Raw genomic sequence first — 13,888 nt, 5'->3', positions numbered from 1 at the left:
TTTGGATGTAGACGAAGAACGGAAGAAGATTACTGAAACAACACTTTAATGAAATAAGTCCCCATTAATTTGGGAGTGATTATTCGATAAATAAGTGTTTATCGGATAAATATTTATTGTAATAAGTGTTCACTAGTGTTTGGTGAAAAAACGTTTATTTCAAATACCGGTAATATAGGTATCTTCAAAATGACGTGATCACTGGCCAAAATGAGCCAGAAAGTAAAATAAGCACTTAATTGAATAAGTGCTTAAAAATAAGCTCAGAATTTTAGCTTCTTGGAAACGGGGTTATTTTTAGGAATAAGCACTTATTTGGTTTTTTCCCAAATGCACATTAGTGGTTCCAGCCTAAAATAAGTGTTTATTTGAATAAACACTCCCAAACTGGGCTAAAAAAATCAAAAGGGGCAAAGATAAAAACTCTCTCTCTCTCTCTCTCTTATAAACACACAAAACTTAGTCTCCATTAAATTTGGGCTAGGGCTTGGGCTTTTGTTGGACCTATCATTTTAAACACTATGCTTGAGCCCTAAGTTCAGACCATGTGAGTAAATGGGCCAGGCCTAGTCTAGCAGTGGGCCAGGAATGGGCATTTTGTTTTGATCACTCCAGCCCAGTTGGGCAGGGTTGACCCCGGTCTGCCTGAGACCCACACTCCAAGTAGTCTCTTCCCTTCACTGAACAGCCAGGCATAATTCAACAAAACTGCTCAATTTATGCATTCTTTTAAGCACTTTCCAGGCCAAAAATGTTCATTCTAGATGCATATGGTTTAGGTGGTAAGATTAGGGTCGGTAGTCCTCAAGCCATACATCATTTACAAGATGATCTATCAATGGAGCTAGCTGCTGACTTTACTTTGTACAGACTATAGGGAACATGAGCTTCTGGTCATGCATATGCTTAGACAACCAGCAGCATTTATTGTCATTAATTCATATATCATAATGAGCCCCGGCTTTTGTTCCTGGGGGGATAGCTTCAGCTTTCAATTGGCATTTGATTAGTTTTCATGTTAAAGAATTTGAAGCCATTAATGACTACCATTACTTGGTAGCAAGTCCAACTGAAAATGCGGTATAGAGAGCTGGCCTTGTCTGTGGATGTGAACGTCTCAGAGATTTGAATTCATCAGATACATACTTGACGTGCTTGATGGAAGTAGGGATGGATAGTCAGTCAGTCTTCAAATCAAAACAGAGACAAAAAGATCATTTAAAACATGCTGAAAGATTTGGGTTTAGATAGACAGACCATTTAATGGGGGATCCCTACTGAGTCAAGATTTTCTGAATATGCGACACTGGCAAGTCATCAGGCCAGACGCACAGAAACGGGCGTCCATGGACCAACCCATCTAGGAATCTTAGACGTCAAGCATAATTCACTCTGCACCCAAATATTCAGGGATAAGCTTTGCTTCTGCAGATTTCAAATTACAGAGATAGGAAGAGTTTTATCCACACCAAAGCAAGGTTGAGGCTTCAGGCTAGAGACTAAATTGAAATTCACACCAAGGAATCTGACTGTTTGAAAATAAGTTTGCAGCTGAAATGGGTTTCTCATCCCTCTCCTAATCATCCATTGATGGAAAAAATTTTGGCCAAAAACATTGTGATGTGTCTGTGAAGTAAGTTGCTTCACAGATAAGCTAATGGTTGAGCCATTTGGTCCAATGACCCAGCGACCAGAAAGATCTCCCTGTTTTTATTTAAGCTAGGTGTAATTAATTCATCAGAAATACTGTGATTTTGGAGTTGCTAGCTAGCATTCCGTGTACCATTTTCAATATTGGGATGGATTCGGTTGTCTCTGACAGGTCGAAAGGATGCCCACAAGGCCACTCCCTCGTGTTCGACGTATTTCGTCACTCAGTCGACAGATCCTTGAAGGTGTTTGATGGATGCTCTCTCAATTATTTGACACAACAGGAAACCCTGACGATAAAAGCCAGCCAGCCAGCAGATGACCCTACCTCTGACAAGAATGGAGCTTTCCAAGAGAACCCCCTCGCCCACGTGCACTTCCCACACAAACATCACCCCCGTGTCCATGTCCCCAAACATCCAGCATGGCCAGAGCCTTGATTGAATGGGACGTCGGTTGGGAGGACTCGGCTGGACGGCTCTCAAATCCCCAATCTCACTCGTTGCTTATCCCTAAAGAAAGGCAGCAAGGATTTTACAGATAGATCTAGAGAGAGAGAGAGAGAGATGGGCCCAAGTGCACTTGACTTGAGACTCAGGAACTGGTCTAGTTGAGCACTTGGGTGCAGTAGAAAACCGAGTTGGATAATGAATGGTTAACAACCAAAGTACGCCCAGTTGGATCCAGATAGAATTTGTGAGTGATACAATTGCACTTGATAGTTTAAGGAGATAAGGAGGCAATCTACACTGGGTGGTCCTCCTTTCTTGATGCAAATTAATTAAAGGTGGGTAGTGGGTACCCACCAAATTCCTGGGTAACCATCATCAAAATCAGGGCACTGGGCTGTTCGAGCCCATAGGGCCCCCAAGGGGAACCGGGCATAGTGACAAGGAATGGGCGGTTGGGACATGTATGGGCTCACTGACATTGTCCAATGTCCATGGCAACAGCATATCCTAATGGATATGGACCCTGCAAGCTTTCAATCTAAATTAAACAAGTGAAGTGGATTTCATTTGCCGGGGCCCGGGGGGAGGGGGCAGTGCTGGTTGACTGTTGTTTGTTTGTTGGTGATATAATCAAATACGTGAGAGCAAAGTTATCAACAAATGACTCGATAGAAATGGGGTCACACCTGTTATGCTCTTGTTTGTTTCTTATGACTCCACTTAAATGCCCAAAGGAAATAATAGACTTTGCACCTAAATACGCGTCACCTCTTGCTCACAAACAAATAAGCCCAAACAAAGCAGTTACCGAATGTGTTACTTGTTTGCTTATAGATATGGTGTCCCCAGGGATCTTGTCTCTCTCTCTCTCTCTCTCTCTCTCTCTCTGGGCCTTTTTATTTAGAAGTCTAAACATAAAATATGACAAAAGAATCATTATCGTTATAATGACATTACAGGATGGTCATGGAAGTGTTATTAGACAGACCCAGATCAGACCAGTGAGCTCTCTGATTTTCTCATCTATTCTACATCAAGCAATCATGAAAATGGAACGTATTTCAGACATAAAGAGTGATAAAGATTGCTCAATTGATGGCCCATAATGTCTAGTTTTACCACTCAGTTGGCCATCATCATCTAAAATTCTTGGGCAAACTTTTTTCAACCATTTTCTGGTTTCTGGTAAATATGGTAAAGCAAATAATTTCAGAGATTATAGTCATAAATCACAATGTCTAGGCCCAAGGAAGAAAGGCAGACGCTATCCACAACGATCCAAATGCAAAAGAAGGGCACAGGTCCTAATTAGCTGAGATACTGATGACTCCTAAGTCCTAACTCCGAAGTGGATGGTCTAGTTAGAGTCTTATAAAATGGTGCTCATTCAGGTCCGTAGTTAGTAGGTTCAGTGACCAGAACAGAACAGAAAACTCCTTGAAGTCATTAAATCAGAGAGAGAGAGAGAGTATTTTATGTGATTGAACTGAAGACTAGAAAAGGACCTTGTCGGTTCCGAAAGCAATGAGCAAGGAGACAGCATCGCAGCGGGGTCGGCAAAAAGTCGAACAGCGACACGGACAGATGGGAAAGGGTGCGCACTGTGCATGACCGCACAGTCCGGGCTCTCTTAACCCTCTTGTCGGTATGTCCCAAACCCCTCCTCACGAAACTTCTCTCTCTCTCTCTCTCTCTCCTTATAAAATCCCAAGCAAAGAACTCTTTTTTCTTAAACCCGTCTCTCCTCTTTGTGCTGAACTTGTTATTATATTGCCTTATCATTGTTTGATATGGAGCTTCAGTTGGGTCTCGCCCTTTCATACAATCCCATCAACGAGTTCGGCTTCAAGAAATACGATTACCAGCCCAAGGAAGTTTTGGGTTCAGAGTTATGGAGCCACTCCAGCTGTTCGAGTTCGCCAAGGAACAAAAGCAACAAGCGTAGTTTCGATGAGGCCTTCGAGAAGCTCAAACCCGTAATTCGAACTCTACCTCTATTCTCGTGGAACGACAAGCCAAACGACGACGACGACGACCCTAATGGCCTCGATAAGAGCAGCTCCACATGCTCCTTGAACAAGTAAGCCTTCTTACACTTTTAATCATATTATATTATATTGCTTTGAGTTTTGGGACGATGGAGCGGGATTCTGATTGGTGATTGACGATAGGAGTGAAGAAGAGGAAGACTGTGTCGTGGGGTGGCCACCCATTAACTCTTGGAGGAAGAAGCTTCATTGTCAGCCTCAAGATGGTGAGGTTGAGAGTGATCAGATTCGGAGAGATGAGAATTCTTCCCGTGGACCCAAGTCCAAGTACGTCAAGATGAAGATGGAAGGCGTGGCCATAGGAAGAAAAGTCGATCTCAGCCTCCATAGCTCTTATGGGACTCTTACAAACACCTTGTTGAGCATGTTCGGGAAATGTAAGTGAAGCCATGGGCTGCAAATGTTTCTTTATTTCTGGCATAATTATAGTTCATGTTCTTCGCAAACAAGGTTTTTATTGGATAATTTGCTTCATCTTGGGGTTCTGTGTGGACACAGGCCAGAGAAGTCTGCCGGAATCCAAAGCAGGCACAGGACATGAACGTTACACACTCGTCTATCAAGACAGAGAAGGAGACTGGCTGCTTGTAGGAGATGTGCCATGGGAGTACGTACTAAAAGTCTTCCTTTTAACTACTCATTTCTCTTTAATAATTTACAGTTCTGTTCTTTGGTACATCTTCCACCTGGGTTTGACAGAACTAATCAGTCTGATCACATGGCCGTGTATATCTATTGTTTATCCAATTACCTGTTGACAGATTCTGGTTTTTGTTGATTTTTCAATTGAATCAGAAAGTTTTTGTTTTTTTATACCCCCAAACCAAAGATGAAACAACCCATTCAGTGGAAGATCCAATCACCAAACAGTTCCAGTTTGGTCGATCAGTGGAAGATCCAATCCACTGCTTAACCTTCTTGGGAGCTGCAATGGTGGAGACCCATTAGTTCCAGATGATTATCTGATAGTTTGATCATAACTGTCCAAGCTAACTGTATGTGTTCTAACGAGCAACAAATGGTTTTGTGGGTGCAGAAGTTTCATAGTGTCGGTGCAACGTCTGAAGCTGCTGAAGAATGGAGGTTAATTGGGTTGCCAGTCGCCAACTGTCTGAACCATTTCACTTAGGAAACCCTATATGGTTATGGACTTATGGTCATGTATGAATGTATAAAAGGGCAGTGCAGAAGGAGAGCAATAAGCTTGTCAAGAGACTGATTAGTGGCCTTGAAAGTTTTCAGGAATCAGGACTCAAGCTTTGTGTAGCTCTCTCTTATCTTGTATTACTTGAAGGAAGAAAGATTCCAGGACTACTAGTGCGTCAAACAAAATGATGATTTTGTGTAACTTTTTCTTTTAATTGTGCTTAGCTGCAAATAGCTTTGTATGACTTTAGTTTAACATGCTTTATGACCAAGACTAACAATTAAAGATTTTACTCATTCTTCTTTTCATGAGAGCTTTTCAATGTTCAAATTTGAAAGTCGAATTCATGGAAGCTTTTGCAGGAGGTACCACATCGATATTCCAACCCATTCTTACCTTCATAATAATAATAATAATAATAAAGTTATGTAGATTTCATGGTTTCTTTGGTAATTTGGTAAAAAACCTAGTTGTTGATAAATAAAACCCAGAAACTTAATAAAAATCTCTGAGTTGTACCCAACTCTAAATTTCCCTTTATTTAGTTGGTTTTCTCATTTCAGACATTTTGCAAAAATAGTTAAAATTTTGTCACAAGTAAATCTTGTTATTTTTTTGTTTATTGATTACTTCAACTCTTTAAATTTTCACTTGCTTTTAGTTGCTTAAACTTAATATCTTGAGTATATTCTTATTAAAGTATTGCCAAAAAAAAAAAAAAAGTTTTGAGAAATAATGTGGTAGCTTTGGGGTGAAAAGCACAAACTCAATCAAATATTAGGTACCGTATAAACATAAGCACCTTAATCCATTAGGAGCGTTATCCTATTTGTGCTTTCACAATCAAATTCTACTTATTCATTCCAATAAATTGAGAAGGGTATCTAATTAATCTGTTGTTAGAAAGCAAGTCCCTTAAATTTTTTCTTATGGGTACCTCTTCAGCTGTATCCTTGATCAGTTCTCTCCATTTCTTCTAAACCTTCAACTTCCACCCAAATTAATGGTTTCAGCTAGCATTTAGTGTTGAATGGGTTTACCAACTCATCTAGTCAATTTTCTTTAGTCTTGTATGTCATTAGGTTCAACCCTAGGTTAACATGGATGAGTTACCTTCTGATTTTATTGTTCTTAGTCTTGACTACTTTCCATCACAACATCATCTTCTTGGTAAGATGTATTCTATGGATTTGATGGATTCATGGATATGACATGAAACAGAATAAAATGGAGATTCATGTAGCCAATCCCATATAGTTGGAATAAGGCTTAAATGATAATGATGGTATGAATCAGAGCATTTATCACATCATCCTCTAGGAAACCCATCCCCTTCAATTGAATCATTCATTATGTCTCTCATGCTTAAATATAGAATTAAGTAGGTATCCAATTAAGATATTCCCTTACTATTCTTCGTTCTCAGTAGGAGCCATTGCTTGGTGAAATGGTAAAACCTTGGCTTACAAGAGTGAGAATTCAAGTTTAGGGATTAGACTGGTCACTTTGTACAAAAAATGATGAAGGTTTGGTCTTTCTAACCCTTCAAATACCTCGGGGGATAAGATTAGCTGAATGCAATAGTTGTTCAACAGGCTGTGGAACATGGGAGGAAACCTAGTTTTCTCCCATTCTTAGGTTCTTGAACTCTAGTTTTGAAAATTTTTGAACTGCAAAATTTGCCCTAATATTAATGCTTGTCATAACTTTCAGAATCAATGATAATGCCCCAAGCCAGTCATAAAATACATCTCATTCAGCTAATTTGAATAATACCCTAGATAACTAGGACCAACATTGGTGAATGGCCTTTCTTAAGCCTCTTATTATTATCAACATTACCTATTCTCCACTTTCACTTCTTAATTGTTATCCCCTTTTATCACGTTCATCATGTCTCAGACTTTTCCTCATCTTAAATGTTTCCATAGTAAAAGTGCAAAGCATCTCTCTATGATTCTTATTCTTTGCAACTGTCCTTTATATTTTTCACAAAACTGTGATAATAAGAACAATGTAGACCATGAAAAGTTTATATATGCCTAGTTTACTGTAACTAATGACCTAATACATCATCTTATACCAAACCTTTATCTCTTTGTTTTTTCTTTTCTTTTTTTTTTTTTTTTGAAAGCCCAAATTAAAGGCTGATTCCGTTTCAGTCAACAGCATTTACAAATTCTTTACAAAGTATAGGTTCAAGAAACCCCCAGAGAAAGACCACGCTGTCAGGTAAGAAAGAGAATACGTACGCATACTTAGCAACAGAATGGGCAGCCTTATTACAAGAACATGGTATCAAAGCATCAATGAAACTGAGCAATGGGAAAAATCACGCACAAGCATCCTTCAGTTACCAGTAAGGGATCTAATTCACCTAGGACTAGGAGGATCAACAACCTATCCTCCAGCTAGGGTTTGTAATTATATATGCTTCGTGCATCTCCTTTAAGCTAAATCAATTCCAAATCCTGCTCCAATGTTAGTCTCAAGTGTCCATTTGGAAGGGCTTTCATGCTGCAGCTTTTGCCTTTGTAAGATGGACCCACACGGAAAGCCTAAAAGCTATGTTTGATCTCAAGTACATTTTAATTAGTTAAGATGAAACTAGTTTTAGTTTTAATAGCTTGCTTAATCAACACAGCTCACTCAAAGCTGAAGCCCTCCTAAACGGGCTCTTAGCCCTCTCTAAACACTAGGGTTTCCATTTCTTCAGGTAGGCACCCCAACCAGTCCCACACCACTACACCACAGTACCCCATCTTATATCGATAGTTTGAAGCTTCATTCACATTTATCTTAAAACATTGTTTATAGATTTTTGTGTTCATTCGCAAGGTGCCAATCAACTGATTGGTAAGATCTCCTGCTGATCCTAGTGGAGATTTGGGGTCGAATCCCACCTGTACCTGAGTTGAGAGGGTTATAGGTTGGGAGATGGGCTACCCCCATTGTGTTTGTGTTCATTCATTCGGTGAGGTTTAACATTTCAATTCAGTTATTCAATCCAATCTATTCAATATTGGAAGCTGACCCTCTATTAATGTGTATTTTTGTTTGTAGAGTAGAATTTGCAGCTCAAAATTAAAGCCATGAAACAGGTAGTGGGCAAATTAAAATTGGAATTGACTCAATTTGCAAAGTTTTTGCACAATAATTTGTTTATGATCTTGATAAAGCTACTTAGAATCATTTTGCAAGAGGTTAATAATTACAACTGTGCATTGGATTCAGTCCTCACAAAACCATCCTCACATGTGCATTGGGTATATCTCCCCGTGAATAAAAACATGGGAAAATTCCTGATCAGTACCTTGTATTTTGGCTCGAGTGACAATTTGGTCCCCGAACTTTAAAATGCGATAATTTAGTACCTTAATTTTCAAAATGTGACAATCCAATACCCGGACTTTGAAAATGTGACAATTCAGTACCTGTCGTTAACCAGTCTATTAATCAGCTATTAAGTGACATTTGAAAAGTAAAAAATGCCCTAAGAATGACATATAATTCTCTTTATCAACCATCCAAACATTGACAATAAAATGAACAGTCCCAAATTCTAGATTCTTCTAAACAGTCACCAACTTTTTTGAATAGGAGAAGCTAGGATTTGGGACTGTTAAGTTTTTTGTCAATATTTGGATGGTTGATAAAGAGAATTAGATGGCATTCGAAGGACATTTTTGACTTTTAAATGTCACTTAATAGCTGATTAACAGACTGGTTAATGGCAAATACTGGATTGTCACATTTTGAAAATTCTAATACTGAATTATCGCATTTTAAAGTTCGAAAACCAAATTATCACTTGAGCCAATGTACAAAGGGAATTTTCCCTAAAAACATTTAAGTTGGGAGATGTTCCCAAACTCCTCACCATAGACTAAGCACATGAACTGTTTCATTATAGCCTTTTGATTTCTCCAAAAAGAGGTCTACCCCAAATAATCTAATTAATTCCAACAAAGAAAACATATTGTTACTTGATATCAGCTCTTGAAACAAATATTATTTACCAAATAAGTACCTTGTCAAGCATAAGGCGGAAACTAAAGGTATCTTGGTGAGCTCCATCAAATCAATAAGCTTTAATTTGCTTTCTCCTTTTCTTTTTTCCTTTTGTTTTTCTGTCATCAGGGATCTCAAATTCTGCCGAGGCATTACAGGAAGCTGCGGTCAGTAGGTTCAATAGTTATTCTTCAAGTCTTAGCGACTGTATAATCAAACCAAAAAGACACTAGTTAGGAATCCCAAGCCTATATGTGCCTATTCCAAAGCTTAAAATTGCAAAACCAACCACACCCCACTAGGCATTAGTTAGGAATCAACCCAAATTCCATCAATTTGCTAATCTTAGACTCTTCATTTCACACAAAGTTGACAAAACCAAATGACCAAACCCTTAAACAGAGTAGTTTGCTGTGCAGATGTTTCTTCAATGAATAGGAATTTTGAAGAAAAGAAATATTGGGCAATCTTCATAGAATACAAAAAATAAATACACTCAGTCAAATAATTCTTTCCCCTTCAAACGATTTCCCACTAACTAATTAAGGCAAGAAAGTTGACATTAAAATGAAGGAAACATTAAAACATTTAAGAAGAAAGAAATGACCATGCATGGAAAGTAGAGACGATCGTTTATAACCCGGCCTTCAAAGCTCTGGGCATGGGCAGTCATATTTCTGTCAGGCCTGGCCCAGCCCGGACCCGCATCAGGCCTGTATGCAATGTGGCATTGGCATATATCTTATATTTATATATAAGGTATGTATGTATTTATGCATATATGGTATCTACGATATTTTACCAAATATGTGGCATGTACATATACTCAACAAATTTTGAAATATAATTTTTCTGTAATTATGAATATAAAATTAAATTAAAACTTTAATTTTAATTCCTTAGGGGAAAGCATTGTAGCCACTGCACTCCTGACAGGAAAGACTTCCAAGGCAGCAGATGCTACTTTTCTGGAGATCATATCTGCTGTAACTATGGCGGAAGTGATCTATGCTTGCTTGAAGCAAATATTTCAGTGTTTGAGCCGTTAAAAACTCAGAACTCGCTCATAATAAAGGTGAGTCACGGGGAAGGAGATTAGGAGAGGAGTAGTTCTTAATTACGTACCTGGATTTTGAATTTCGGGTCTTTAGCGTCTTTCATGGGAAATTATGTTCAGCTTTCAATTAATTTCCCTGCTTGTAGTTGTTGGTCGTGTCATCTCCTTCCATTTTTTTCTGCTGAAGTGCTAAAAGCTATTGAAACAGGAGTTGTGGAAAGATGCAATCAAGGGACTCACCTAAACGATTGACCTGATCAGGTGATTCTCCAGGTTCACAAGTTTTATCTTATCGGATGGTTGGTGTTGTTTGATATATTTACCACGTGAATGTCTTGGTCAGCCAAGTGTATTGGCATTTTTATCTTTCAATTTTAGTGTATTTATCAAGTACATTAAATCAATCATGTTAAAGATATTATATGATTTATTTATTTTTCATTAATTTAAATTTCACGATGTATATTTATCATTAAAAACTTTAACAATGTTAAAGATTTTGTTATGTATGATTATAACCACCATTGGTAAAAGAAGTGACTCATTTAATCTTTTAACCCCCAAAGTTTAGTGCTGCTAGAGGATGGACAGCCACCTTAAATCTTATTAAAAATCATCAAAATTCATACCAAAATTATTAAGGACATAACCTACCTTGTCCCACATCTCTCCCTGGCACGCCTCTTATACCCCTCCCAAAGCAAGAAATATGTTCAATGCAAAACCAATCAGATATACCTGGTAACCGGCACACTTGTATTCTGGGAAATTTTTAAATCTTACATTTACACTGTACATGCATATTTGTATTTATTATACTCTTCCAAAACTGAACCATAGGCATAATTGATTCTTACGGCTGAATTGATACCATAGTTGGCTAGAGCATCGACATATCTATTTGCTTTAATCTCATATGAGAGATGAACACACAATGAGTTCTCAGTTCCCCCATTAACTTATTTAAAGCATAAATCTAAATGCTTGAATTTTACAAGAAATAAAGGTGGTTAATTTTTACATGGTAACAAAATATAATATAATTAATAAAAATATCTTGTTAAATCTCTCGTGAAAGTAATATACAAAGTATAGATTTATTGACGTGCAACTAGATGCCATGATGTCAGCGTGTTCCACACCCAGGAATATCTCTTACTTGGCAAATTAGTTTGGAGTTCAAAAGCAGTCTTTGTATTATTCTCCCAATTTTCGAAGAACGTTTTTGCCTAGAATACCTTACCACACGTTTAAGGTTAAAAACTTGAATAAGTTAGACAATTATTATTAATTGGAGAAACCCCAATACAATGATGGATAGAGGGTTGATATAGTTTTGGGCCCATTTGGTAAGTCTTTTTGAGAAGATCTTCTCGTAGCTCTGATAGTCAATAGATACATTGAGTTTTTTATATAAGATCTGGGCAGCTCAAAGACCGTTTGACAGATGCATGTCTTTTCGTGCGTTGTTTCGGGTCTTTCTGTGCGAGATTAAAATGTGAAAGACGTGAGAAGCTTCATTTGGAGCTTCTTGAAAATGAAGCTTCCCGAAATCAGCCCAAAATGAGCTTTGTGAGCACTACATCTTTTAGCGGCTAGATCTTCCGCATGTCAAACGGGAATAGACCGATCTTCGGTCTTCTCGACTTGTAAACAATCGAAATACCATGCAAAAAGACGTGCCAAACGGTGCCTTTTTTGTTTTCAAAACAATTTTTTATTTGTGAGACATGGCATCAAATCACTAGATGAAAACATGTTCTTTAAACCAAAAATAAAATATCATGCTTTTGATATCAATTTTGAAACAAAAATTACATACAACCGTAGACAAGTTTTTTGTGTTTCTTATTTTGAGAATCATTTTTTAAGACCCCTAAATTTACTCCAACTAGAGGTGTGGCCACATTAAAATTTATTAATTAACCATTATCAAAAGGGGAAGAAAATTATAGGAGAGAAAGTAACCCGCCTAGTCCCTAAACCCAAATACAAAGCACACAACCTCACCATCTCAACCCAACCCAAAATCAATAAAATACAAGCAAATACCAAATCATTAAAAAAAAAATCATACATTTAAGACAAAAATCCTCTTTTTTTAACCCAAATTTTACTCTAAGTGAAGGTTGGTCACCTTAGAAATTTATTAATCAACCCTAACATCAGAAAAGGAAAAGGGAGGCCCAATGCACGTCAGAATTGCTTGTCTGATGTTAGGCCCAACCCTAAAATCACTCAACGACGGACGAAAGCATCCGCCCCAAGATTTTTATTGGGCAGCTGGATCTATTAATCCACGTCAGAATTGCTTGTCCCAATGCATTTAAATGAGAAACGATTGGTTACGGCGTTTGTCTAACGACATCAGGTTAGATCTAATTTGAATAACTTGCAGCTTACATCTATTTGGGTTTGAATTTTTTTCCCAAAATCAAAAAGCAGAGAGAAGAGGGAGGCCGAACTTACTCCTCCCCATCACCATTGCAGAGCAGATGAAAAGCACAACCATTTCCATAATACGAATCGGTGAGCTTTTATTTTTTATTGTCTATTTTTTTTTTTTCATTCTGCTTTCTGTTACGCCAATAAACCTTTTCATTTCCGCCAATAACCCCTTTGTTTCTATTATTAGAACAAGTTAGCTTTAAGCCTTTAAACAAAATATCTTCTTTGTTCTGCCGATAACTTCATCAATGACTAGGTTTAATCTTTAACAATGAATTGTTCGTCTGCCGATAACTTCATCTATAACTTACAGAAAGCAACTTTGTTTTCTAATGCATGAAACTATTTGTTTGTATCTCACCAATATATAAAGAAAAAGACAAGGATAATATTTGGCTTGTTGTTTCTTTCACATGTAGAGAGTTGTTTTTTTTTTTGCTTGATATTACATAGTTTTCAGAATGGTGAGACAGAGTTATTGGCGTAACAGAAATCAGAATGAAAAAAATAGACAATAAAAAAATAAAAATAAAAGCTAACCAGTTAGTATCACGGAAATGGTTGTGCTTCCTTTCTTGTTCTATGCAATGGTGAGACAAAGGAGATATTGGCGTAACAGAAACCAGTTCGTATTACGAAAATGGTTGTGCTTTTCATGTGTTCTGCAATGGTGATTGAGAGGAGTAAGATCCGTCTCTCTCTTTTTGATTTTGGGAAAAAAAAAAACTCACACCCTAATAGATGCAAACCGTAAAAGTTGAAAATAGTTGAAATTGTTCAAATTAAATCTGACGTCGTTATAGTTTCTCATTTAAACGTTGGGACAAACAAGTATGCCACACAAACCTCATCAATCTATTCTCACATGTAGTCCTCCTGAGATCTCGGGGAAAACCAGTGGAGGAGTTGAACACAAAGAAATTTTTGGTAGTCTTCACGCAACAAATTCCAAAGGTTCAGCTTTGAAAGAGAATAAATGTAAATATATATAAAATAATACAATTAAAACACAAGGTTTTACACTACATATTTGCATTTATATTTCTTCCAAACTGAGCCTAAAGTCATTAGGAAT

General features: G+C 37.6%; 1 protein-coding gene across 1 annotated transcript; it reads left to right on the top strand.

Annotated features, from left to right (window-relative positions):
• The first annotated feature begins 3,808 nt into the window (after window positions 1-3,808).
• On the top strand, window positions 3,809-5,603 carry LOC104586117 (auxin-induced protein AUX22-like). The gene is made up of 4 exons (XM_010243250.3): window positions 3,809-4,182; window positions 4,274-4,527; window positions 4,649-4,757; window positions 5,187-5,603. The coding sequence occupies exons 1-4, from the start codon at window positions 3,893-3,895 to the stop codon at window positions 5,236-5,238; spliced, it is 705 nt and encodes a 234-aa protein (XP_010241552.1). The 5' UTR covers window positions 3,809-3,892; the 3' UTR covers window positions 5,239-5,603.
• Window positions 5,604-13,888: the final 8,285 nt, after the last annotated feature.

This window comes from Nelumbo nucifera, chromosome 2, assembly GCF_055504915.1.
Source record: "Nelumbo nucifera cultivar China Antique chromosome 2, China Antique-T2T, whole genome shotgun sequence".
NCBI lineage: Eukaryota > Viridiplantae > Streptophyta > Magnoliopsida > Proteales > Nelumbonaceae > Nelumbo > Nelumbo nucifera.
This window is presented reverse-complemented; position numbering and strand designations above follow the sequence as displayed.

Excerpts from the sequence above, each read along its gene's own strand:
- LOC104586117 (XM_010243250.3), top strand. The coding sequence starts at position 3,893 with ATGGAGCTTCAGTTGGGTCTCGCCCTTTCATACAATCCCATCAACGAG. Across the intron at positions 4,528-4,648 it reads GTTGAGCATGTTCGGGAAAT|GCCAGAGAAGTCTGCCGGAA; the intron begins GTAAGTGAAGCC and ends GTGTGGACACAG. Across the intron at positions 4,758-5,186 it reads GTAGGAGATGTGCCATGGGA|AAGTTTCATAGTGTCGGTGC; the intron begins GTACGTACTAAA and ends TTGTGGGTGCAG.